The 26952-nt window shown below is 33.0% G+C and overlaps 4 protein-coding genes across 5 annotated transcripts; 1 reads left to right on the top strand and 3 right to left on the bottom strand.

The window, feature by feature from the left end:
- Positions 1 to 362: 362 nt before the first annotated feature.
- LOC107026242 lies at positions 363 to 6887 on the bottom strand. The gene is made up of 6 exons (XM_015227146.2): positions 6546 to 6887; positions 4613 to 4885; positions 4357 to 4530; positions 3711 to 3817; positions 1958 to 2292; positions 363 to 1269 (listed from the first exon to the last, which is right to left on the bottom strand). Exons 1-6 carry the CDS (start codon positions 6678 to 6680, stop codon positions 692 to 694), a joined length of 1602 nt encoding a protein of 533 aa, XP_015082632.1. The 5' UTR covers positions 6681 to 6887; the 3' UTR covers positions 363 to 691.
- A 1835-nt stretch (positions 6888 to 8722) lies between these two features.
- Positions 8723 to 12777, bottom strand: LOC107026300 (50S ribosomal protein L35, chloroplastic). Its single transcript, XM_015227207.2, has 3 exons — positions 12434 to 12777; positions 11480 to 11596; positions 8723 to 9081 (listed from the first exon to the last, which is right to left on the bottom strand). Exons 1-3 carry the CDS (start codon positions 12707 to 12709, stop codon positions 9007 to 9009), a joined length of 468 nt encoding a protein of 155 aa, XP_015082693.1. The 5' UTR covers positions 12710 to 12777; the 3' UTR covers positions 8723 to 9006.
- An 826-nt stretch (positions 12778 to 13603) lies between these two features.
- LOC107024389 (nuclear pore complex protein NUP43) lies at positions 13604 to 17635 on the bottom strand. Its single transcript, XM_015225365.2, has 5 exons — positions 16913 to 17635; positions 16204 to 16273; positions 14928 to 15165; positions 14762 to 14835; positions 13604 to 13874 (listed from the first exon to the last, which is right to left on the bottom strand). The coding sequence occupies exons 1-5, from the start codon at positions 17551 to 17553 to the stop codon at positions 13821 to 13823; spliced, it is 1077 nt and encodes a 358-aa protein (XP_015080851.1). The 5' UTR covers positions 17554 to 17635; the 3' UTR covers positions 13604 to 13820.
- Positions 17636 to 23769: 6134 nt separating this feature from the next.
- Positions 23770 to 26872, top strand: LOC107024173 (heptahelical transmembrane protein 2-like). 2 transcript variants are annotated; one of them, XM_015225085.2, is made up of 4 exons: positions 23770 to 24179; positions 24269 to 24364; positions 24446 to 24503; positions 26043 to 26872. In XM_015225085.2, exons 1-4 carry the CDS (start codon positions 23926 to 23928, stop codon positions 26706 to 26708), a joined length of 1074 nt encoding a protein of 357 aa, XP_015080571.1. In that variant the 5' UTR covers positions 23770 to 23925; the 3' UTR covers positions 26709 to 26872. The 2 variants fall into 2 exon arrangements, with proteins under 2 accessions (XP_015080571.1, XP_015080570.1); XM_015225084.2 differs by having other exon boundaries at positions 23771 to 24179; positions 24431 to 24503.
- Positions 26873 to 26952: the final 80 nt, after the last annotated feature.

The raw sequence follows: 26952 nt of genomic DNA on the forward strand, positions 1-26952 counted from the left end.
CACGAAAATCGAAATTATTCAAAAATTCTAATTTAGTGTCACCAATTGACCCACAAGATTTAAGCTCAACAAGAGTCGATCACACATATTTCAAAACATACTTGGACATATACACCAATCTTAATCCATCAACCAAATTTCAAAAAATCGACATATACTAATACACACAAAAAAAAATGATCATCATAAATTTGCGTTTCATCGCGAAAATGACTTGTCATTAAAATACTTATTATCAGTTTCAACACTTCTATTCTACGAAATTAAGTTCAACACTTCAAGAAATAGTTTTAAACACATGATGCTTCATCAATTACTTTTAATCAACTAATCCAATGTGTTGTTAATCTAATCAAATCAAATTCAACTAATAAAAACTTCTAGGAACAATAATCCCAATGGGAACTTAACATTGATTTATATTAATTGACCTAACCCCTGTACAAACAATATAATGTTATGCTCTTCAGCCAGAGGTGAAAAACATTAATCTTACTACTACAAACATAGTTCTACAGACATAAATTTCACCAATTACCAAAGAATCTTCAAATCCCAGTTTTTCTCATGTATAACGTCCTCCGAATCCCGAGGTGTGCTTGCATCAGGACCCCAACAAATAGGCAAAACCCAAATGGTTTCCTGGGGGACTATAGCCTAAAACTTCAGTACATTCTCAAGGTAAGAACGGCTACCTGGATTGGTTTTCATCATCTTCAACAATGTTGAATAGGAACTTTGGAAGGGATGCAATACGAGGAAGATGAAGGAGCAAGTCGCCAAAGGAGTCTATCCTTGGAATACTTGGTGTCGGCTTACTACCAACAGAATCCTTGGTGTTCTCTTTGTTGTTTCCATCGTTCTCACATGCAGAAGAGCTACAAGCATCGTTAGATTGAACAGGTTTTTGCAGATGATTTTCTCCATTTAAATGAGGCTCGTGAGATGCGATAGGATCCTGCAAGAGGCAGCACAGAGAGTTGACTTTCTTCATGAGAGATTTCTCGTCTGAAGCTGGTGTACATTGGGTGTCGCTGAGCCACATCTGTGCAATGTCCTCCAGCATGCCCTTGCATTCTAAGGCCTCATCAGACTGCAAACTTCCAGAATTAATCTGTTGTGAAATGCAGATTTCAAAGTGGCTAACAAGATCTGTCATAGACATTGATGGCCGGAGTCCTGGCACCTTCAATTGCTCCAAGTTTCGCATCCTGTTAGAATCATACCCTATGCTGTTTGCATTGTCCCTAACAGCATGTGTATCCATCACTGAAGATCAGAAGAAAAAAATCAGAGACAAACTTTGGCATAACAGCTTCCATCATAGAGAAGTAATCTACTACTGAATGTTAAGGGTAAATACAAACTCAGTATAAAAATACTTTTAGTATTCGAACATCATCAACTTCAACAGATGTGGAAAGGGCATAACATGAAATGCTAGCTATCTAATTTCATTTATTGTCTTGCTCATCTCTCAGATCAGGAGCAGAAATTAGACAAATATAAACAGAGGAAAAGAAGATGGCACAAGTAGTCCACGAAGAAAAACTACATAGAGAAGAGGTGAGAAAAGGGTCTGAAGATGGAAATGGAATGATGGCACTAAACATGGTAGGGGTGGAGGAAAAGAGTAATGAAAGTCCAAGCTCACAACTAATTATCGAATGTATGCATGTAAAATAGCCAGTATATAGAACATATATACCAGATAAGAGGCAATAGTAGATGTGCATTGCACGAAGCTTAAACTATAGTAACGACTTCAAGCATGATTCTGACAAATGCAGCACAGAATCACTAATATAAAATCCCTTTTGTTAGCTTTAGCATTCTTCTCCCACAATCTTCCTCGATTGCTGTACATTTTCCATAGAAAGATGCCTATCACGGTTGTAGAGCTTAGAATAGACAACCTAAGCACGGAATATTAAGAGCAGACAGGAAGAACTACTACCTGAGCTTGGAGAAGGGGCATCCCTAGACAAATGTTCAGGGGCTGCACCAAGGAGATCAGGTTGTTCAAAAGACACTGAAGATGACTGCGCTGCAGCAGGTGATGCTGCATCTTGGATGCTTGATAGTGGGGAACCCTTACCAGAACCGACTGGATCTAAGCCATGGTCGTTCAATTCGTCAAGATTTTCAAATACAGTAGCTTTAGTATCAAAATATGGAGATTCCAAGGCCAATTCAGGCTGTTTGCTCAGAGAATTGAGTCGCACATCACATTGGATCAATTTTTCATAATGCTTATTCAAGACACCAACTGGACACTGTAGAAAGTGTTGCCTATACAGATCAAAAGAGTTATTTATCACAACAGTATTAGAAGCTAAACTACTGAACTATGGAATACATAAGGTGATTCAGTAATTCAATATTAGGTGCATTTTTAAGGTGGGAATCACACCCCACTGCTGATCTGGTTCCTCGATATATTGGTAACATTCAAATACTTAGGAGCCAAAATTCACAAGTTGATGACCCCTAACTTATTGCTTTTCAGCTTATAAGCACTTTCAATTAGACCAAGTATTTTACTATCTAATACCTAATACTCAATTTTCTCTTTTAAGAAATTTAACTCACAACTCCCTCTTCGTAATTGATACTTTTTGAGTTCACATTTTTTGTAAATAATGTTAAGGACATACTCCGTCCATCCCAATTTATGTGATGTTGTTTGTCTGGGTATAAAGTTACATAAATAAATGACTATTGAAATTTGTGGTCTAAAATAAGTCATAGATATTAGTCTCGCTCTAAATCATCTCATAGAGGGTAAGATGGGTGTTCTAATGTTAAATTGTTACTAAATAGAGAAAAAATCATTTTAAGACAGACTTTGGTGGAAATTGGATAGAAAGGCAGTTTCAAGGTGAACTCTGCATACAAGTTTTTGAACCAAGGAAATCTACAAAGACAACATTGGTTGTGGAAACATATATGGAAGATCAAAATCCCCTTCAAAGTTGTCTGTTCTACTTGGTTATTGACAAGAGAGGCTGTTTTGACACAAGAGAACCTCAAGAAGAGGAAATTTTCCTTGTGTTCCAGATGTTACCTTTGTGGTGAACAGGTTGAGACAGTTAGCCATCTATTTCTACAGTGCAGGACAACTACTCAGTTGTGGAGAATCTTTGTTAGCCTTAGGGGTATTAGTTGGGCCATGCCTACCAAATAACTCATTTGCTATATAGTTGGGAGGAAGCAGGAGTAGGAGCTGCTGACAAAGACAGCTGGAGGATTGTTCCGGCTTGTATCTGGTGGACAATATGGAAGGAAAGGAATTCAAGATGTTTTGAGAGCAAAAATTGTGATCTACAGATGATCAAACTAAATTGCGTTAGACTTTTTTGTTTCTGGTGTAAACAAATATACTTAGAGGACACTGACTCAATTATAGACATCCTAGGATCTTGTTAGAAGTAGAGTCAGTTAGATGTCTTTTTGATTTTGATGTAAATATGGTTTCAGTGCAACCCATGAACTGACTTGTCAATAAACACAACTGTTACCTTCTCAAAAAAAAATTAACCAAAAAGGGAAGGGAGACATGATGAAAATAATCTTAAAGGTGGTGGTTAGTACACAAGTATCCAGCATGTGAATAAAACAACATTTAGTTAGGGACTAAATAGTGTCCTACAGTCGAGATAATACAAAATATTATTGGTCATTTCTTAACAGAAGTAAAGATTATTTACCTGTTCAAGCTAGCCTGTCCGCCAGTGAAATCTGAAGTCGCTTGCCATAGAGTATGTTTTCTGGGTTGTGGATTTGTCTCCTTGAAGAAAAGGGGCTGACGAGCCAACTGAATCACAGAAAACCATAAACTACAAACTGAAGATAGCACTACAATTTCTTACAAAACAAAAGAACTATAGCGCCAGTAAAACTAGAGTATCAGTATAATTGTTCTTTCAAACATTTACGGTGTTTCAATTCACAGGATGAAGTATTTTTGCTTTGGGAGGTTCTTTTATAGGACTTCATCAATAACTTCTTGCTAAGGAAAAAGAAGTATTCAATATGGTGAGAGTTGACCTTATACCTATCTGTTTGGTGCTGCTAATAAAAAAAACTTATACTAATGCACTTAAGAAATTAGTTTAGAGAGAGCCCCCCAAAAGCATGGCCTAGTGGTCAATGAAGTGGGGTAGTCATGAGGTCCTTTCAAATCCCCAAGGAGACAAAAACACTAGGTGATTGCTTCCCATATGCCCAAAGTCTTGGGGCAGAGTTGTCCAATAATTGTGCTTGTAGGAGTTCGTAGATTTAGTCTAGGTGCACCCAAGCTGGCCCTGGACACCACTGTCATTAAAAAAAATAGGTTGGAAATTTATGCCTTACCACAAGAGTCAAACTGCCTGGACCATTCTCTGGACAGCTCGCCTTCAGCCCCATGATATCTGACCATTGAATCTCAATTTTACTCTTGAGCCCACCTTCAAGAATTTCCCAAACAAGCTTATGCTTAGCAAAGTAACACTTTGCCACCAAATCACCTTCATATCTAGATGCATACTAAAACAAAATAGAAAAATTAGCCAAAAGAAAATTATTCACAGATAATCTAATAACAAGGCACAAAGTTCAAGGCAATTACTTCCCAAGTCCCTATCCTTAGAAGTGATCCCGAAAAATTTGACGCCTTCAGCTTGTCAGTTGCTACTGAAGTAGAAGCACCCTTTGTTCCCGTATTGCTTACTGAAGTAGGGTTTTCAGGTGCAGTGGAGGAAGCATTGTTTTGTGACAGCCTCATCGTGATTAAATCTAGCAAAGATGGACTCTTTCTCAATCTCAGACCTAAAGGACTTGGCTCATCAAGTGGATTGTATTCTGGGGGAGGAACTGGCAATTCATCATTTCCAGCATCCCACTGTTAAAAAAGCAGGAGATGAAGATAAGTAGCTGAAAATTGAGTCCCACAGTCACAAGTCAACACAAATAAAAAACAAGAACAAAATAATAACCGGGAGACCAACTTAGCAAAATCTGCAAACAAGCTTAAAAGATCATGGAAACTTGGATAACAACTTCATAAAAAACCCCACCCACCCCAACCCCAGGTCTGTAGCACTATAGGGATAAATCCTGTTGCATTTACTATAAAGTAGCTAAGATCTTATTCTCAATTCAAATACCAGACATCCTGAAAGAGTGGAGTATGGTCATCAATATGAGTTTTCACCATCTAACAAGCAAGAACTTAAGTATCTCAACAAGACATTAATAGCAGAACAGGTCCAGTAATGCAAATATGTCAGTACCGATATGACCACTTGCTTATTTAATTAACAGTCGCTTAACATATTGGATAATGGAGGAGACTCTTTCCCAAACCAAAAAGTCATTGATCAGGCATATTTAACAGTAAAGCATGAAATCATATTCTTCCCCATCTGAAACATAAAAACTCCAAAAATAATGAGGGAATAATAGCTAAATTCTTAACCAAAAACCTATGAGCCACCCTCTAAAATTAATGTCTTCCAAAATTCAATATTGAAGTCGCGTCTTTGCTGGAACTCAAATAAAGTACTCACTCCATTCACTTTTACTTTTACTTGTCCACTATACTAAAAATATAATTTCACTTTTACTTGTCACTTCTAGTTAGCATATCAAGAGCGAAACATCTTCTTTTCATGTTTTACCCTTGGCATTTACAATTTGTTAATCATTTCCCCATACCTAAGACTAAATATCAACTAATATGGGTATTATAGTAAAATATCCATATCAATCACTGTTTATCCTAGTGCAAAGTCCAATCTATACTAGTATATGGAGGGAGTACTTCCAAATTGCTCTTTGCCAAAAGATCTCCTTTTTAACTTGGTGAAATACCAAAACATGATGGTCAATAATAGAGTCTCCTCTTTTTTTCTTTTTTTTTTTTTTTCTGCTGTTCGGGCAATGCATATATAGCTAAGAAATGTGCAGCCACCACAAACACAAACAGTTGCACAATTATCCTGTTCATTATTTCTTACAAGAATCTATCACTAAAAGAATGTTAAACAGGTCATACTAATATGAAATAGCAATATCCTATACCCAAAACCAAACAGACTCATCCTACATTCAATAGTTGAACTTCAAATTAAATTACTACTAATAAATCCAAGGACGCGGCCTATTGGTTGGGCAGAGAACCATTTGTCCTAGTCTTGGCGCAATCTGACCCGATCATCACAGTTATCGAGATAAAAAAAGATCAAAATACTACTAATTCGCCATGCAGTCTAAACAGATCAACTAGAAAACACCCAACAAATTTTATCAACTCTCATAACTTCACAAAACAATCTGAACTATTTCCTCATCTAAAATCACTCTCTTCCAAGCCACATTTCCAAGTCATAATAACAAGAATACACAATAACACCAAACACCAATAAACAACAACATACCCACTGTAATCCCACAAGTAATCCAGAGATAATAGAGTCAACGCAGACCTTAACATGGCTCAAAAACATCAATAAGCTAAACTACAAATACTTCCGATCCAGTAAAAAAAATTCAAAAAAAACCTGATTAAAGCTTGAAGAAGCCGAAGATGACTTTGATCGTTTAGTGAGAGGACCATGTTCATCTTCAAGAGGATCCTCAACCTCATATTTCACCGGAAACGACGCCATTCCCGACGACATCATCAACTCAACCATTAAAATCCCAAAAAAATCCAAAAAAATCCCAAAAAAATCGATTTTGCTTGAACACGAAATTGAGATTCAGAGAATTCGAATCGAGGCCTAGGATTTTTTGGATTTGAATTTGTATTGTAAAATTGGAGAATCCAAAAACCCTAGGATTCAGAGAATTTGGGGATTTTTCTTTTTCTTAATGCGGCTATAAAAAATGGATAATAGAAAAATGGCGAAAATATATATAAGCAAAGAAAGCGAAGTCCAATAATTGACTCACACCTGAGAGGAAATGACTATTATGCCCTTGGAGGATTCGATATGCACTCAGAATCGTAAAATCGGGTCATATTTTTCGAGTTTTAACTATTTTTAGGTTTTCTACAACTGAGTCTTAAGACGTTAGAGTGTTAGTGTACGTAACTTCTATTCTTATTATCGAGAAGATTAAGAGGTTATTTTCGATAAATTCTGACGAAACAAATGATGAAAAGAGTAAACAGAAACAATAAACAAGTAAGTGTCGAAGCTAAAGAATAATCGATAATAATAGAAATATAAAAAATAAAAAGAAGAATACTAAAATAAAAAAATACGACACTAGTAATTGACGAAGCCACATTATATTTTCTCGAAAAAGAATGTTGTTTAGTTATGTCAAAAATTAAAAGTATAAAAATATTTATAATATATATATTGATGTTTTTTCTTATTTTTCACGTGTGTTTTATACTTTTTATTAAAAAAATTAATCGTAATGAATTCATAATTTTGAACATACAATGCGTTCAATATTAAGAACCTGCAGATCTTTTAATAATTGAGAATTGAATTGACATAAATAAAGATATCAAATGGAATATAATATTCAATTGGATCGATTCAAAATTTTATATCGAAATTATTATCTTTATCCGAGTATCAAATGATAAAAATTAGAGTAAAATTCAAATAATGGACATTCTTGTAAATTCACCATATATATATATATATATATATATATATATATATGCACGTGACAGGTGGGCATAGAAATGGGGTCCACATTCGTGGTTGTTGGACCTTACGTGTCATTGCTTTACACGTTTTTAATTATTATTTTTTCGTTAATTAGAAAAAAAAATAAAATTTTTCGTGTTAAATATATTTTCTATAATGACATCTCATTATAATAGGTAAAACACGAGAATAAATAATATTGTTATAAAGAAATTTCACCATATTAATATTTAATATTGAGTAAATTTACTTTTATTATTATTATTTGTTTTATTTCTTCTTTTAAGAAAAGAATATATTCATTTTTGATCCTTAATGAAATCATAACATAAAGTTGATGCACGTATCGTATTGAAATTATTATATTAATTGAGAAACATAATTATAGTTTCATATAAATTAAGAATATCTGTTAGATTACGTTTTTTCTCTCTTTTTAGCTTATGATAATCAGCCTTTATTGAAAAATATTTTAAGTTAGAGTCGTAAAATAAAATTTAATTTCATATTTAGAGGTTTTATAATTAGATTCTCCTAACTTTTTTAATAATAATATTTTTTTATATATATAAAGATAAAAAATATACAAAGAGTCACAATTATTTAAAAGGCAACATCCAAAGTAAACATTTGGATAATTTGGAAGATGATGTAGCATTGATTTTCACATTATGTTCAGAGTTTATCGAAAATAAATTTTTTATTTAATAATAATTGAAATATTTCTGAAAATTAGTGACACATATTTCGAAACTCGAAAGGTTCAAACTCATAGGACACCTAGATAAACAATTAACAAGAGGAGACAAGTTAATAACTTCACACTATCAAAGAAACTAAACTTCTTATTGATAATCGAGAAATCTCTGAAGGCCAACAATGTATGGTTCGAAACTCATGATGTGAGCCTAATGGCACAAATATGAATCCTTATATTTATAGTAATCTTGCGTAAACATAAATCATAATCACAATCTATGAACGCAAAGAATAGTCTACTAATGCAGGTATCAGACACCGAAAAAGGAGAAATAACTACGAAAATAATTACCATACAAGGCAAGTTAAAGAAAATAACTCACTTGCACAAAAAACTTACAAATTGATCAATTATAAGTTGATGTTGAAGAGTTTATAGTAAAACTTACAAGGGAAAAAAGAAACAGAATTTACTGGTGCTTAACAAGTCTAAATGATATGAAAAATCATTAGTGCAAAGAACTTCAGATGGATTAAAGTTGGAGAAGTGTATCAAGCAATGGTGTTTCTTCATCCTCTACACAAAAAGAGAGAATCCCGTCGGGTTCTAGCAACTTGATGAAGAGTATGTTTCTAACTGCAGCTCGACCTACTTGGCTCGGTTTACCTTCAAGTAAGGCAATGCACCGATTACATTGTTGTAATCACTGCGGTCAACTTGTACCTGTGTAACACAAACATCATCTGATGAGTCATGTATCGTTGAAGAAAGAGTAGTACAAATCTTACGCCAAAAACTAGAGAGTTCATTCGCCAGAAAGTACACACACATTCATCCTCGAGGTTTTTGGCTTCAAGTTACATCTGTTTTATCTTGTATCCCTTAAACCATCACTCTATACTGCAATAAGAATAGCCTACGCATTGATCTTAGGAAGGTAAGGTCTGATAGTTGGTAGCAAAGTAGCAACAAACTTTTATTTTTGGATAATCGTGGTGTTTGGGCTAGCTTGCCCACACCTTGACTAATTCCACAGCGTACCGTTAAAGTAGTAATAGACTTCTTGGTTTGTTGCAGGACATTTTGGTGAATCACATAATCATAATGCAGCTGGAAAGGATTGACTGAATTGACAAGGGTAATAACTTTTTCAGGTGGGCAAGCAAAACTGTAGCCAACAAGTGACAAGGCATGAACGAGATTTGGCCGGTGGTATCATAAGTATGAGCAGATAAGTGGTGCAAATTTCGATGAAACTATGAAGGAAAAGGCAATGCATAGGTTAGGTACAGGGAGAACCTGCAGATATGGATGAATCGAACACCATTTGAGAACATCTTTATCGAAAACAAGTGGTTTACCTTTCTAAAAAGGGGTGCCAACAGGGGTTTCTTTGCCATTTCTAGAAAGTGACATGCAACAAAATTACACAATCCCAAAATGCATGGTGGAAGAAAATACAACCATTTACATTGCATCAAAGATGCCAAAAACTAGAGCTAGACTCAGTATGACTATGACAAGAAATAAACATCATTTTCTTGGCCGTTGGGCTGTTATAAGTAATTAACTTGTACTTGACAGCACACTTACAGGACCTGCTGGACAAATTATTGGGCAATCATGGAATCATCATATGAACTGTTCAGAACTATATTGAAAACAAGTATCTCACAAATGCGTAAATGACATTCTAACTCTCCTGATTAGTACTAAAACCATATGTAATTCCTCAATTTGCTAAGAAGAAAAGTTCCTGCTCCTACTGGGTACGACAATGACATTTTTGTTTTACATAATCCAAATTAATTAGTTGAAACAGGTCCAAATAAAGTAAAATGGATCACGAAGATCATATAGGCGACCCCAACTAGATTGGGATTTTGAGCATAGTTGTTGCTGTTATTGTATCCACAAAAATTAGTGAACAAATCATGTCAGCTTATGGCTAGCCAAATACCTAGGATTCTGCATCACTCTCAGAAAGCAAGCCTTATTTGGTACATAGGCATAGTCCTAAACCCAATTCAACAGTCATTTACAGAAGTGGTACTATTAACTGTTAATTCAGGCAATGGAAGAGCTTGGGGTTAGCTATATGGAATTGAAAGTATGCAGTCCTTTGAGTTAGCAATCAGTAGCATGTTCCTTCGGTAGGTGGACCGTGGAATGGCGCTTCAGCCTCTTGATTGTTAATAAGGATCATTGGATCACATGAAGCTTGTACAAGTAAGTGAAGATAACTTCTTTGGCGTTTCTAATGTGTGGCACACTACACGGCCAGGAAGAATAGAAAAGGTTAACGGGTAAAGAGACTGAAGGCTTTTCAACCTGCACACTCTATGAAGTAACATATGGGTAAAGAAACCAGACCCTTTTATCCAAATGAACCAGCTAATGGCAATTGCAAATGGAGATTAAATTAAGTATATTTTCTCTTCACAACATCTCAAATTTGCATATGAATATTAATAGAACATGAACGCTAGTCATACCATGTGCTACATAATAATTTTTTGACACAAAAATGAGTTCTATATATAACCAAAAACTAGGGAGTACATAGTTCTTTCGCTTCGTTTGGAACTACAAACCAGCACTAGATATTTGCACACAAAAAGGATGATTTCCCATGGAATGCTTCACAAGTGTCAGCGTCTCTTTTCATTGTCTTATCAATACAATATAAAATCTGAGTCTCTTCCTAAATCCACTCATCCCCATTACATTACAACAATTAACACTTTTTTATGACTCTATAATTCCTCAAATATAGAGTAGGGATTGTTCATTCTATGTTCCGATCACTTGATATGCAAAAGTTGCACAACTTTGTTGGAAAAATGCACGTAAACTAGAACTCTTGCAAAATGCATTGTCGTTAAAACAATGTTCTGAAGATCATCGCCTGATTTCTACTTCAACGAATGAATTAAAAGTTGCATTCCCTATGACATATAACATCATGGGACATAAACAGGATAAGATACAATTCTAAAATCTATTCAGGCGTTCGGAGTAGGTTTGACAAGAAACTGATATTCCAGACTGATAACAAGCAAATAATTTAAATTAAGTTTTCACAATAGAATGTATGAGTTCTGAGAGAATGAAGTCAAACCGTTTTCGAGAGTCTGTTTTTCCTTTTGGTATTCTTCTTCCTAAGCAAGTGCTGCTTCCCAGCTCTCCTCCTCATTATCTTCCCACTACCAGACACCTTAAACCTCTTTGCTGAAGCCTGAAAATTCCAAGATTATCACAAATTCAAACACCCAATTCACAATCCCCACAGAAAACCTCCACACTTTAATATCCAAACACACACACAAAAAAAAATGCAAACTTTACTTTGGGGGTCTTCATTTTCACAGTTTAGGTGAAAGACATAGAAAAAGTGAGCGTCCGAGCATCTATATCCCCTTTACAAGTCATTTTCTCTCCACAGAGAATCTCCACATATGCATATACACACATCAAATACAGTGAGAACCTAACCGACCAATAAACCAATACTTGTGAACCGATAATACATAAAACCGAACCTACCACTGCACACCCCTATTCTTCATTCTGTCTCCTTAGGGACAGTTCAAACACTTTTTTTTCTTCCAAAATTGGGGGAAATGGATTTGGGAACTGACCCTCACCAACAATGTGAAAGTTCAGATAGTCAACCAACTTAGCTACTAAGATTCTCCTTAAATTTAAACAACCAGTTACAATTCCCATAGGAACCTCCACACATACCAAAACCCCTAGTGGGCAAAAAAGAAGCAAACTTTACTTTGTAGGTCTTCATTTTGTACCCTTTGGCGCACATCCTAACACTTCAATCACAATTCCCACATGAAACCTCCACAACAAACCTAACTCAAACACACACACAGAGACCAATAACAGTGAGAAAAATAGAAACTTTTGTACCCTTTGCCACACACTACAGTTAAAGAATGTGGATTATCACAAATTCAAACACCCAAATCAACAATTCCAACAGAAAACCTCCACACAAACCAAAACTCAAAACACACACAGACACAAACATCAAAACCAGTGATAAAAATAGAATCTTTACCTTGTGGGTCTTCATTTTATACCCTTTATGGCACTCTACAGTCAATGTCTTTGAATTTCCATTAGTTGGTGTTGCAGCAATCGAAACTTTCTCGAAGACAATTGGGGCAAAACTTGATATGTTGCTTGAAGAGCTGAGACTGAGTGATGTTTTCTTAGCAATTGATGGAATGTTAACAGAGGTGCGGCAAGTAAAACCTGTTGATTTTCGAGGGGAAAAGTTTAGAACTGTGGAGAATAGTGAAGTTGAAGATGAAGAAGCCATTGTTAGAGTCATTGAAGCTTTGTTTTTTTCTTTGATATATGGATAATGTGAGGATTGAAAATGGCTCTTTTTCTATCCTTTTGAGGTATTTTTTTCTAAAAATTTTATAGACCTCAATTTAATTTTATGGAAATATAGTAAAGTACCCTTATTGTTTGTGAAATTACACTTTGATACACTCATATGACTAGTAATAATGTAATATTATCTCTCATTACTCATTTAAAAAAAATTTTAAGCACTGTCACGACGAATCAATTGATTTAATGTGTTATGTTTTTTATGAGTCGAGAGGATTTACTTAGTAGCTTTATGATGAATCACTTGATTTAATGTGTTATGTTTTTTATGAGTCGAGAGGATTTACTTAGTAGTTTTATAATAAATACTTGATTTAATGTGTTATTTTTTTTATGAGTCAAGAGGATTTAATTAGTAGCTTTAGAAACTTTTTCAAACCAATATGACTTCAATTAAATAACATAGTTTGGGATTATTAGATTTGAGTTGAACTCTCCACTTGAGCGAATAGAAATCGAGATTTTAAGTATTTCATTCTTCTCTCCTCGTGATTGATGATGACCCTAGAAGTTAAATACCTTTGGAAATTAAAATCTCCACGAATAGAATTTGAGATTTTCAATAATTTGTTCTACTCTCGTCTTAAGAGAATACTAACCCTTTACATTGATACAAATTCAAAATTGGAGATCTAATAAACGACTTCATAATTAAAGTTCCAACTCAAAACCTCGAAATAGAAATAAAGAAATACTTATCATTCTAGCGACTATCGAGTGTTGGATTGACTTTCTAGTTGAAGCATATAGTGTTGCATTAAAGTCTTTAAGTTAATATTTGATGTAAAAGAGATTAATCAAATTACCTAAAAAATAACTCCATATGTATACACTAAAGTTGGTCAACATTACCAATATATATGCTACAAAAATTACTAAAGAAACACTGTAAATCCTTCAAGTTTGCCAACATTTTTCCTTTACAAAAACACACATGCTCATAATATTTATAATTTGACAAAAGAATTCAACCATATAGCAAATTCAAAATACAACAAAATATGCTGTTGCATAGCCAAAGTTCTCAGCTCCAGAAGAAGCAGTCAAGACCTTGTCAAGATGGCTATGGACTCCCACTCCAAACTACAAACAATTTCCTGCAAGGTAACAATGTTCTTGATGTTAAATGCATATCATTAATAGGTTGATAAAGAAAATGAAATGTAAAGCAAAATACAAAGATGAATTTCGAAGACGTTTGGACACACGTCACAGAGTAATTTCTTCTTCGCTCTCACAACACCAATCTATGTTGATTTTAGCACAACCTAGGCTCGGAAAGGGTAATTTTCTCTACCTTCTCAAAGGTAAGGGGTAAGGACATTCAACCCCTCCCCAGACCCCACCTGTGAGATTACATTAGGTTTGTTGTTGGTGCTGCTTGGCTCGGTAAATACAGCTCTACCCGACTCCCCTCCCCCTCGTCCCATCACAAGCCTCATCCCCTCCCTTGATTGGTCCAACCTTCTCTATCAACTAGGTCCAATAGAGGATCAAACAAAGATCAGATGATCCTCTCATTCCTGCTTCCGGATTTAGATATGCTACTCTATTTGCCTATGGATGTGCATCTAAGACTTTTTAATTGGATAGCTGTAAAGAGCTCAAGGGCTATGGAACAAAGGATTATCTCAGACCTAGAGGTATTGATGGTGATTTTCTAATTTTGTTTTGGTTGAAGTTGAAAATAGGGGGAAAAGAGTATTTAATGTTAAAGTCGGAAAGAAGTATACCGTAAGTTCAAATATGGTGTTTGAACATGAACTTCACTCAAAAAAAAGTGTAGTTTTGCTAGTGAGAACCATTATTTTACTTGAAATACTCTCAAACAAGCTTTCCAGTATTCTTTCTAACATTATTTCAAATACTGAACTTCAATAATTGCAGATAATGAAATAATACTATCTGCGACCAAACATCTTGAAATGATGCTCTTAAAGAGTGTAAGCAAATTGAGGTTATCATTGGATAAGGTTTCACATACTGATGGGTTTTGTCGATCGATGTCAAAGCTGTTGATGGCACAAGGTTCAGCAAGAAGCTCGACAGGTTCTTCACCTGGGACAAACCAAGACAAACCAAACCAGTGGAGACCATCAGAAACAACTCATACACAAAAAACACGGAAAAGAAAGGTCTATGTTCCATACCTTGTTCAATTACGGCAAGAATACCATCCTCTGAGCAAATCATGGCAGGAAGAACACGTGATTCTGACATGTTCCGGTAATTGGATGAAGTAGTATAGTTGTCATACTGGACCTCCCAAACATCACTTTCCGATGGTGAAAGAGCAGACAAATCACTGGTTCCAACACCAGAAAGCATTATAGGTTGCTGTTGCCAGCGAAGATCCCATGCAAACACAGTACCAGACGAACCTCCTGCCTTCAAAAACACAGTAGAATTATAGACGTAAAACTTGAAACAACCTTGCAAGCCAAACAAGCAAAACATCCAGGCATTCTCAGTCATTACTCATAACCTAGAAAATAATAGACCTTAATAATCTTCACTTCATTCCCCTCCACACCTCCAATAAAGGATAAAGAAAATAAGAGAAATACAAAGATACTTCAATTCGTTGGTCCCATGAGTTCTGAACTTCAGCTGATTTCTTGGAATTTGAACTTCCATTTAAAAATTTGTTGAAGGGAAGGTCATCAGATCTCATGGGTTAGATATAAATAACATACCAGTTTGAGGCATCTGTATAGATATGCTATTAGCTACAGTTTTTGAGTTTTTTTATGTGAAAAATAATATGTTAGTCTTGTTATGGCGTTGAATGGCACTGATGCACTCCTTGTCAGCATTGCAACTTATAATTCCCTCGCTACTTTTTATTCGAACCTAATTCTTCCTAAATTTTCTATTCAAATCAATGGCCTATTCCCAGGTTATATTGAGGAGGGCCGGCCCAGACAAAATGAGCACCTAGAGAAAAAAGATTGGGTACAGATAATATCTAGACATGTTTCAACCACATTGAAGTGGTATGATATTTCAATGTTATCAGCAGCTGAAAGTCAAGGTAGTCACAAGCTTTCTTCTCTTAGTTATCACCTCTCATAATAATGTTCTATCTTAACCATAAGTTCACCTCCTACTAGCTAATAAAACTGTAATTGAAGTTTTATGTTTCAGCTTGTCAAGGTAGGGAATGAGGGGTGAACTAGTAGTCAAAGATTCACAAAAAAGCAAACTAGGTAAATTCTTCTCCATTTGCCTAAGTTTTGATAGGTAAAACTTCCTGGTAGCTCAGTTGATAAAAGGTAATAGATATCCGGTGGATTATATTAGGCACATTGTATACACAAGCTCACTCAAATACCACCGTTATCAAAAAGGAAAAAACAGTAAAGGAACAAGGGGTGACAAACATTTTAGTCAAGAGTTAGAGTGAAGACAGGAATATCAGCTTACAAGACAAGTATGCTTTCTTGATGGATGAATATCAATTGAATGTACAATTCCAGAAGTAGTTCCACGCGTCCTGCGATGTAGTCAAACACATTTTCAGAAAACGAAAAAAGAAGTTTGCCTAAATACAAAACAACAGTCTCGCCAGGTATAAGATGTATGTCATAAAATCACAAAGGAAGAGTAATTCATGCTACAACTCAGGGGTTGAAAATCAACAGAAAATTTATCTTCTATATTTGATGGAACGAGATGAATCCAAATTGCAAGTCCATGCTATAGAGATGGGTAAAAGATTACTTTTTTCTCCTCCTTTAGTGTTTCCTTTCAACAGCCTAATATCACGATAGTAGCATAGCTCTAAGCTGAATCATATCATCTGTTCAAATATATAATGGCTCAATTCCCTCATTCCAAACAGGCTCCCTCTTATCTACTTTAACTAAGATTTAGCCCTATAGGTGATAGCTGAGACGCCACGATAATTTTGCAATAAAAAGTAAGCATCTTCACTTAACATCAACTTCAGTTCACTTCAGTACTTTGTTATCAAATATTCCACGAGTAAGAGGTCTATCGGAACCAATCAAACAAATGTGAAAATAAACCACAAACGATACACCATGGACATACATTCATGAACATTCAATCATAAAGCTCATATATCAAAACACACAAGAAATGAATAGCAATGCAGCTAAAATCCCATTACCAATTAGCTTTAAACTGCGAAACAGGTCCACCGGGGCGTCGTTGATCCCACCATTGCAGACCAAACCCCAATCCACCACTCACAAACTCCACCGGAGACGCCCACTTCACCGCGCCATACGAAACCAACCCATTACTATCAAAAACCTTCCTAGTACTCAACCCCCCTCCAACAAAACTCACCCAATTAATCCTCCCATCTTCCCCAACACTAACAAACTCCGACCCATTTTCACTCACATCAATCCCATTAATCCTACCCAAATGAAACCCCTTTTCAGCCACCGAATCGACAAATTCCAACGACCCATTAACCAAATCAGCTGTATAAAGCAACAATGAACCCGAAAACGTGGAAGCAGCTATAAGGGGTTTATTGGGGTTATGCGAAGTTGTCAATGAAGTGATCCTTGATGGGGTTGTGAGTGAAGATTGAAATGTGAGTTCTGGTGGGTTTGAGCTTGAATTTGAGCTGTTCAAGATTTGGAGTGAAGAAGTTGAGGATTCGGAATCGAAAGCTGCAAGGATGATGTGACGGTGGAAAGCAGAGAGCTGAGGGAGCCAACGGAGGGAGTCAATGTAGTAATCTTGAGGAAACCGGTGCACTTGGAGATTTTGTGAAGAAGAAGTGAGTACTGCCATTGTTGTGTGAGGGGTTTTTGCTTTGAGGGTTTTAGCAGAGTTTGGGACTATATAGTATACATTTTGAGGTCTCGTGTGATAAGAATGTGTCGTCAAGTCGTAAATATAAGTTTTATAAAGTGATAGTTATATAGTTGTATTAATACGGGGTGAAATCTCGTGTGATAAGAATATGTCTCCTTACTATAAGATTTATAAAATAAAAGTTACACGGTTCTATTATATGGGGTGAAATGTTGATCATCGAGAATTCACACATTAAGATGAGAATAGTAAAAATAAGAACATTGAGATGAATCATACGTGTGATATTTGAGACAAGATAAAAGTGACTTCTAAATTAGATATGATAAGGAAAGGTGAAGCTGGGATTATTCGAGTATGTGGAAAAAAAAAGATGCACGAATTTTCGGCAAAAATGTGTGAGAGGCTGACTATAGTGGGTATAAGAAGAACTATACGTAGACGGAAGAAGTTTAAGAGGAAGGTTATTAGGTAAGATATGACATACTTGCAGCTTACTGAATACACGATTTTAAATAGAAAGATATGGAGGTCGAAAACTAGGGTAGAAAGTTAGTAAGCAGTCAAGCGTTGCCTAGTTTTTTTTTTGGTATTGTTATTGTTGCTCTCCTACGATCTTACTCTTCAATTTTGCTTCTTCCCTTCTGTATTTACTTTATATTCTAAATTTTTTTTTCTATATCTTAATTGATTGGATGGTATATCGGAAATAATTGCTCTAGCTTCATAAAATAAAAGTAAGATTATGCACAAATGCCACTTAAAAATTACACCAATATATAAATTACACCAATATATTAGTGTTATTGTTATGCTTTTTGAAATCCACATATTGTAAGCTTCCACCATAATTTACAATACATGTCAATTAAAAAAACATAGTGATGAAATGATGATCCAATATGATGATTAAAATAAGGGAAACTTACTGAAATCTCATAAGTTTAGGAGTTAATTATATAGATACACTCTAATTTGTAATTAGGAATTTTATCAGATTTGGAACACAGTACATCCAAATATATATATCTCAGGATACATACGGTCAAAATTAGATATAATTTATTCTAGATACATATTATCAAGTGAGTTCACATGTATATGGGATACATCGACAACTCTCGCTCACCTCCCTCTCATCTTGCGTGTCACTCTCTTTCATAGTATATGGTATTCCAAATATATGTAAATCATACCGGATACACATAGATACATGTGTCTAGTGTGATTCACGCGTATCGAGAATACATGACTATCTCTCTTCATCTCGCTTTCCTCTTTTCCTATTTTAAGGTATTTGATAGCCAAAATACATATATCTAAATGTATATGTTTCAGATAGAAAATTATTAATTGATTATAAGATATATAATTATTTGAAAGTAAAAACAAAATTAATATCCATGACATGAATATATCTCTAATAAAATAGTTCTCCCTCAAATTGCTTTTACTGATGAAAGCCCAATTTTTTGCAAGCAGCCCATTTCCCAATGGGCTTTTAAAAGTTCAACTAAATAAAGCCTTTATATATGTTCATTCCATTGAGAATATCATATAAAATTGAAACGATACAGAAAATATTAATACGAAAAAATATACAAATAATTAAAAAATGCTCCACCTTTTTTCTCCATTCCACCAATTTTATTGTATGTTTATGGTCTCCATATTTTTGTGATTACCCTAGATTCTTTCAATCTAAGGTCTTATTTTAAAAAAATAAAAATAAAATTACTACTACTATTATTCTTCTTTATTTATTATGTAAATGTGAAAAGGCTTTTTGCATTATTATCAAATAATTACCAATTAATTTCTAAAAGGGGGTCCACTTAACTAATATATTTCTCGCCTCAGCTTATTCAAAGCTTTACATTTGAATTTGTGTGAGGAATTTAAATTAATCGAATCGATAAATTTAATATCGGATATAAAGGAAGATAATTTTATTGGGATTTGCCAACTATAACCAGATGAATTGGTAGTTGAGCTTTGTAAATATCTAATATAATAATCTTAGAGATTTTCTGATTTTTCTCTTTGTTTATCTCTTATCAATTTATCATTTTGGGAATCTTTGCAGCCTTTTAATTAATTTAATTATACTTCCTCAGTCTTAAATATTATATTATTTGATTTGATCTTTGGAATCTCATTGATAATCACTGTTAATTCAGAAAAATAGTAGTATCTACTTCTTTGTTTTAAATTATTTGTTAATGAATTTTAAAACTAAATATTTTTAATTATTTTTCATTCTAAAAGTTCAACATAAACTTTATTTATATTTTAATTTAATCATAAATGTCCTTGAAAACTACACTCAAATATAATATATAAATTAGATATTCAATGAAGAAAATTATATCTTAATTCATAAATAAGAACAAAAATAAACAAATTTTGATCCATATTTGCAATAGATATAGAAGTTCTCTTTTATGTTAAAAAAGATGATTTAAATTAGTGTTAGTTCTTAATAAATGAACTTGACAATATGAATATATTATTAAAAGTTATTTGACAAGACTAAAGTATATTGTTAACTAATAAATACATCAAGCATCATATATATGATTTTTTTTTATTGTATTTAGGTCTTATTTGTATTTTGTCGATCCAGTGGCGGATCTAGAATTTTAAGGTTGTGGGTGCTCTGAAGTGAAAAATAAAAATATTAATGAGATTCGAACCTTGGTACAACAAGGCCAAAAGAATCTTAAGTACCCACTTAAGAGCCATTGGGCCAACTAAATCATCTATTCATTGGGTGTTCTATGTTAATTTTATACAAATACCTATCAATTTCTACATAGATATATACATATTTCGTAACGAAGTTAATGGGTGCTCGAGCACCCGACGGACAACATGTGAGTCCTCCCCTGTGTCGATCTAAGTCACCCCAAAAGCTAATTTAATAGGAGGATTATCTACGACTTCTAAAGAGCTTAAAGTTCTTATCTCGATTCGATGTGGGATCATTCTTATTATGAATACCCCTTCCTTTTTCACACTCAAACTAGACATTCTCTATTTGGAGTTCCGGAGCGAGACATTAGGGATCAGAATTACCATACTCGTAATGTCACACAGGCAGGGAGTCTCACATGATCAAACTTAATAGGTCTGATTCTGATATTATGTCAAATTATATATCTATCTTGAAATTAACTCATATCGCACATATCTACCACACTCATTTTTTTATGGATATATCAAACTTTAATCGTCCAAAACCTGTTGTTAGGTAATATTATCGTTTTCTATAATTCTTCTATAAAACTTACCTTTGACTTTAATTAATTAGGATTCAACACCCATATGAGCCAATCTTTTTCTTCTGAATCAATTTTACATTTTTCTTACTATATTTACTTTTACCATAACCAATTTGCCTTTGTGGTGTAATATTTATCATAATTTATTTTATTTAAAAAAAATTGACTATTGGTGGCTTAAATGCTAGGCTAAGCTAGTTGTATTGTTTGAAATAACAAAGCAACATAATTTTGATTAGTCACTTCTAAATTACAAAATGTTTTGCTTCTCTTAGAAAATATTTGGTTTTTTTAAACATTACTTCTAATCATAAAATTAATCTTCTCCTAATAACTAGAAACAAGACTAGAATATTTGTTTTAAAAATATTGAAACAAAATGATTAAAAAGAACTTCATGATGATATTATTTATTTATCCGGATTTTTTAAGATCGTAACGCTAAAATAATATTGCAGAACATATAATATAATAGATTATCAAAACTTGATTGAAAAGAAACTTTAGATGATAATAACGAAATAAATATTAGAACGATCTAACTATAATTAGAAAGTATTGGAAGGTTCCTTTGAAACTTCCTTTTTTTGTTTGATGAATGAGCTTTTGTCCATTTGTATTTTGTTGTCTTTTATTTTTATTTTATTTACTGTTCTTTGTTTTATTTTCTTTGGATTGATCCTTTGTTGAGTTGCATCCTTTTTTTTTGGTTAAATATATATATATTAGTATATTTTATATAATTTTCATATACATTGATTTAATTTAAATCTATTTAAATTTAATTGTAAAGATTATTAACACTTAAAAAGCGATCAAACGTGATAAGTATTTTGTGATCAATAAAAATATAAAGATTATTTACTTCCAATGATGCTTTTAAGGAATCTTATGATATGCTCCAACGAATCTTAGGCAAAAGCCAGCAGAGCACTTTTCTTTTCTAAATTAATAGTCAAACACAAAAAAAATAAAAAATTCAAGAAAATAAAATATATATATATTTTGCTTTTTATATTTTTCATTTTTTATTTAATTATTCGATATTTAAAATGCTTAGTCAGATTTGTATAAATTAGGAATGAGGGTCACTCAAAGAGTTGAACACTTCTTATCTACGAAAATTCTATATTTTCGATACGAATATAATTATAATTTTTGTGTGTGCTTGGTTCGAAAGGAAAATGATTTAAGAAAAATATATTTACGTGGAAGTCTTTGGTGGTTGAGACCCTTTGATTTAACCATTCGATATTCAAAATATCTAATTTAATTTATTTATTTTTTCAGTATTTGACATGATAAAAGTCATTTTCTCTTTATTTATAGGCAAAAATTATTTTACTTTACGTTTTATTTTAATAGTAACTACTTCATATTATTTACTTCGACGAATAATTACACATTAAATTAATTATAGTAGTATGTAAAAGTTTCATCAAAACACTCCAATTTGTTGATATTATTATTAATTTTGATATAGATATTGTGTTAGAAAATATTCTTTCGCAACAAATCAAAAATTTTGAAAATATTTTCTTGATCTTATTTCAACAAAAGTATATTTCGTAAAAGAAAAAACTTTTATCACATTAAACACATCTTGAATGATGTTGAAAGGGTCTTAATTAGCAATACAGGTTGTGATGGAATGACTAAAATCTCTCTTTCGTTAATTAGAAATCTTAAATTTGAAATTCTAATAATTAAGAGAAATTATATTAAAAGTGTTATCCCAAAAAACGTATAACATCTCCTCACGTGTTAACAATCTTTTAAGATTTAGCCATAGATAATATAATAGCACGTGAATCCACCAACTTCATTTTATGAAGAATATTTAAAAATTAAACATATCACTCAAATAACATTTCTCACCTTCCCTCATCTTAAAAATTTCATTTCCTTTTTTTAATTTAACTCACACTAAAATGGAATGCCATTTCTTTAAAATAAAAAATAAAAAAGAAAATCTTTACTTAAAAAGTAAAATGATGAAAGATGTCAAATCTATTTTGATTTTTTTAATTTTAGGTTTTATCGAAAATAATCTCTCTGTAAAAATAGAGATAAACTTTGCGACATAGTACACACCATCTCTATATCTCATCCATAGGATATTCTCGAGAATTGTATCGAAAATAAATAGCTATAAAAATAGAGATAAGATGTGCGTACACTCTATCTTTATATCTCACATATAAAATACTCTTGAGAATGTATTGGAAATAGTTTATTTATCTTTTAAAAATAAAGATAATATCTGAATACGCTTTAGCTTTATATCTCACCGAAAGAATATCAATATATCGGAAATAGTCTATTTTTCTTACGAAATTAGGTATAAAATAAACGTACACCTTATCTTTTCAAATCGATTTATTGATAGATATATTATAATATTGAATGACACTATGCATGTAAACTATGTTTCTTTATTGAATTATAAATATTGATAATTTAGTTTAATAAATTGAAAGATACACTAATTAAGGAAAATTACTATAGAAAGGAGAAAAACACATATTTATAATCTTATATTCATAACATATGGGAAGTAAATCTACCAAGTTATGTAAATTAGGAAAATATTTGAACGATCAGTGTGATTTCATTTATTACAATCGATTATCATTATAACTTTTTATCATATTATAAATAAATATTTATTACAATGATTTATTTGTGAGTGTAATCTACTCTACGATCGTATGTCCGTACATAAAACTTAAACACCATGTTTATCGGTGTTCCTCTCTTATTAATTAAAACAAAAAAACACCCTGGAAAAATTAAAAAAAAAAATTAATCCAATTTTTTAATTATTATTTTATATTATTTAAAATAATAATAATAATAATTAGTGGCTGCACGTCATTTGCTTACTATAAATATTTGTATGTCTTTGCCAACTTTCAATTCGCTTTCACATTTGATACAAAATTAGCATTTTCTTAAACACATTCATTCAAAGTTTTCCGGCGAAAAATTCAAAGTTTTCCGGCGAAAATTCGCCGGGAGCTGAGGTCGACTCGTCGGAGCTAAAATTCGCTCGTTCACTAAAATGAAACGAAGAGGAAAGAAGATTTCAAAACTCAGAGATGGCGAACGAGTCGACTCAGCAGATCGAATCGATAAAACAATTAGAAAAAACGATCAGAAATTAGATCGGAGAAAAAAATTGGTAAAATACGAAGCATTACCTGAATATCTTCAGGATAACGAATTCATCAGAGATTATTATCGATGTGAATGGCCTTTGAAGGATATTGCTCTCAGCTTATTTTCATGGCATAATGAAACGCTAAATATATGGACGTAAGGAGGAGAATTAATTTTCGCCGATTTGAGATTTGAAATTTTTTTCTGATGTATTTTTTTTGGGGGATTTTGTGTTTTTTGATTAGGCATTTGGGAGGATTTGTTGTGTTTGTGACATTGACGGTGATGAGTTTGACGGAGAAGACAACGACGGTGGAGAATTTGTTCGCCGGAGTTTTCAGGTTCGATTTTTTAAATTAATTTCGACGTGTTTTGTGTCTAATTTGGTCATTTTTTAACTGAAATAGGATGATGATGAACAGAGGAACGGGTGATGAATGGATGAATATGAAGAATAATGGCTCCGGCGATTCTTTTCCGGTGAGTTTTCCGATCAACTTTTTGCATATATTGGCGCGAAATGTTAGGGGTATTGTAGGTAACACGTTGTATTAGGATCTTTTGACTACTCATGTTTTTCATTTACACGTCCTTCGTAAGAGAAATATTAACGTATCCGATAAAGTTATCACGTAATCAAAAGGATATGAGTTTGAGTTATTTCATGATATAATTTTAAAATTTCGTATAATAAATTTTTGTGATGGTTCGGTCCTTTTCGAATCCGTACTGGTGCATCAAGTTATCTTTTTTATTTCTCTTATAAAAATAATACTTATTTGTTTCAATTTATTTATTTTATTTTTTTTAATTTTAATTTTTCATATGACATGTTTAAAACCATAAGATCAAATATATTTAGATTTAAAAAATTTATATACTTGCTCATGAAACAAAATCAAACAAATAAATTAAAATGTCTTAAGATATATTTTTTCAGAATTAAGGTGTTTGTAATTTTTAAAAATATAATTACTAGTACGAATAAAATAACGAAAACATAATTCATTTTAAAATACCAAATATTTCAAGATAGATTTTTAACGACGAAAATAATATAATATTTAATCTTGTCAATAAAAAAAGAAAGAACCAAACTTTTACTAATAACAATTAATAGGAACACAGAAAACATATTTCCATAACTTTTTATTGAAAAATTAATTTTAAATTTCTTATATTAAATATTTTATACACATAAATATCTGCTTTATGTCATAAATTCCAAAATTTTCCTTATATTTCATATAGTCAAACACACACAAAAAAATAATCTAGTACCTTTTATTGCTTAATTTAGATTAGATTTTAATGTGCTTTAAAATTTGCAATTTTGAATTGATTAGAGCTTGAGTTGTTTAGGTGTTATTTTAGCTGTATATCACATGCATTTGGTTTGTTTTTCTATATTTTCCTAATTTTGGTGCTTTTGTTATTCTTTTTGTTTTTTTCCTGTCTTTATCTTCCGTGAATAGTGGAGGAAAAAATTGACTTTTTTTTTTTGGTAAATAAAGAAAAAATCGAAATGCTTATTTATATCCATCCACGTGGTATGTGTTAGATGCATAAATTGAGATAGGGAGACTAGATGGGTTAGAGAATTACTAGACGGAGAATCAGATTCTCTTCAACAAGGTAAAAGTTTAGATAGTCAATCAACTAAGCTACTAAGATTGTCAAATTATTCCTGATAGACCCTCGACTTATGCTCCAAATAAAGTGAATGCAACCCCTTTCTCCGGGGCGGCTTGTTTTGAACATAAGCGGATCAAAAATTTAAACTTGACGGGTTCAATTTTTAAGGTTCTTAGTATTGAATTAATTGTACTTTTGGGGTTATGAGTTCAAACTTTAATATTTGTTGAAATTTTAGTGATTTATGACATATGTTTGTTTTCCACGTCGAAATACTGGATTCAGTTAAACAAACAGAATCCGCCTTTTGTTTCACTTATGTGTAGATTTTGACGTGCAAAACAAAAACAAAGGCATCATATAGTTTAATTTTTTTGAATGCAGGACTCTTATGCCAGACAAATAACAAATCCATCATTTCTAGACATAAATAGAGATGGTTATGAAGTAGCCATATGGCCTTGGTTTGTTTTCTTAGGAGGAGCTATGGGTTGTTTAATAGCCAGCACTCTTTCCCATTTATTTGCTTGTCACTCACTTAGATATAACCTCTTCTTCTGGAGATTAGATTATGCTGGCATTTCACTCATGATAGTCTGTTCTTTCTTTTGCCCAATTTACTATATCTTCTGTGATCAACCACACTGGTGTATCTTTTACCTAACCACCATTACTATATTTGGTATACTTGCCATCATCACCCTCCTCTCCCCGGCCCTCTTCTCCGGTCGTTTCAGATCCTTTAGGGCTACTCTGTTTCTAGCTATGGGTTTCTCAGGATTGATCCCAGCTACACATGCATTATTCCTTCACTATGGTCATCCACAAGTACTATTGGCTCTAGGTTATGAGATAATCATGGGCATTTTGTATGCTACTGGGGCAGTATTTTACATGACAAGATTTCCAGAAAGATGCAAACCTGGTGCATTTGATCTTGTAGGACATAGCCATCAGATCTTTCATGTGTTCGTCGTTGCAGCAGCACTAGCACATTGTGTAGCATCCCTCGTTATTATGGACTGGCGACGAGGAATGGGATTGGGGTAGACATGGCTACAAAGGGGGATTGAAACTTCAACATTCTTTTTCACACAATTAGGAGTTAGGTTAATGCATGTACTCCTGCATTTTGTACATAACTTATTTTTTTTGTACTTCGTAATGTTACATGGAAGTTTCAATTAATCCACCATCACATTGATTCTCTTGAAGTGCTTATATCCATGACATGGAAGTGTACAAGTTTACAAATTTATCGTTTACTCTAAAAAGGAAATCTTAGAGCAACGGT

The sequence above is a fragment of the Solanum pennellii genome, chromosome 7 (genome assembly GCF_001406875.1).
Source record: "Solanum pennellii chromosome 7, SPENNV200".
Taxonomy (NCBI): Eukaryota; Viridiplantae; Streptophyta; class Magnoliopsida; order Solanales; family Solanaceae; genus Solanum; species Solanum pennellii.

What these genes read in the sequence shown, in the direction of transcription:
- LOC107026242 (XM_015227146.2), bottom strand. Translation starts at nt 6,680, where the DNA reads ATGGTTGAGTTGATGATGTCGTCGGGAATGGCGTCGTTTCCGGTGAAA. An exon ending in TAAGGATAGGGACTTGGGAA is followed by an intron (nt 4,531 to 4,612) that starts GTAATTGCCTTG and finishes ATTTTGTTTTAG; the next exon opens with TATGCATCTAGATATGAAGG. An exon ending in TGCCCCTTCTCCAAGCTCAG is followed by an intron (nt 1,270 to 1,957) that starts GTAGTAGTTCTT and finishes TCTGATCTTCAG; the next exon opens with TGATGGATACACATGCTGTT.
- LOC107026300 (XM_015227207.2), bottom strand. Translation starts at nt 12,709, where the DNA reads ATGACTCTAACAATGGCTTCTTCATCTTCAACTTCACTATTCTCCACA. An exon ending in ATAAAATGAAGACCCACAAG is followed by an intron (nt 11,597 to 12,433) that starts GTAAAGATTCTA and finishes TGGAATTTTCAG; the next exon opens with GCTTCAGCAAAGAGGTTTAA. An exon ending in AAAACAGACTCTCGAAAACG is followed by an intron (nt 9,082 to 11,479) that starts GTTTGACTTCAT and finishes TGTGTTACACAG; the next exon opens with GTACAAGTTGACCGCAGTGA.
- LOC107024389 (XM_015225365.2), bottom strand. Translation starts at nt 17,553, where the DNA reads ATGGCAGTACTCACTTCTTCTTCACAAAATCTCCAAGTGCACCGGTTT. An exon ending in CAAGAAAGCATACTTGTCTT is followed by an intron (nt 15,166 to 16,203) that starts GTAAGCTGATAT and finishes GTGTTTTTGAAG; the next exon opens with GCAGGAGGTTCGTCTGGTAC. An exon ending in TCGATCGACAAAACCCATCA is followed by an intron (nt 13,875 to 14,761) that starts GTATGTGAAACC and finishes GTTACCTTGCAG; the next exon opens with GAAATTGTTTGTAGTTTGGA.
- LOC107024173 (XM_015225084.2), top strand. Translation starts at nt 23,926, where the DNA reads ATGAAACGAAGAGGAAAGAAGATTTCAAAACTCAGAGATGGCGAACGA. An exon ending in TTGTTCGCCGGAGTTTTCAG is followed by an intron (nt 24,365 to 24,430) that starts GTTCGATTTTTT and finishes TAACTGAAATAG; the next exon opens with GATGATGATGAACAGAGGAA. An exon ending in GCTCCGGCGATTCTTTTCCG is followed by an intron (nt 24,504 to 26,042) that starts GTGAGTTTTCCG and finishes TTTTGAATGCAG; the next exon opens with GACTCTTATGCCAGACAAAT.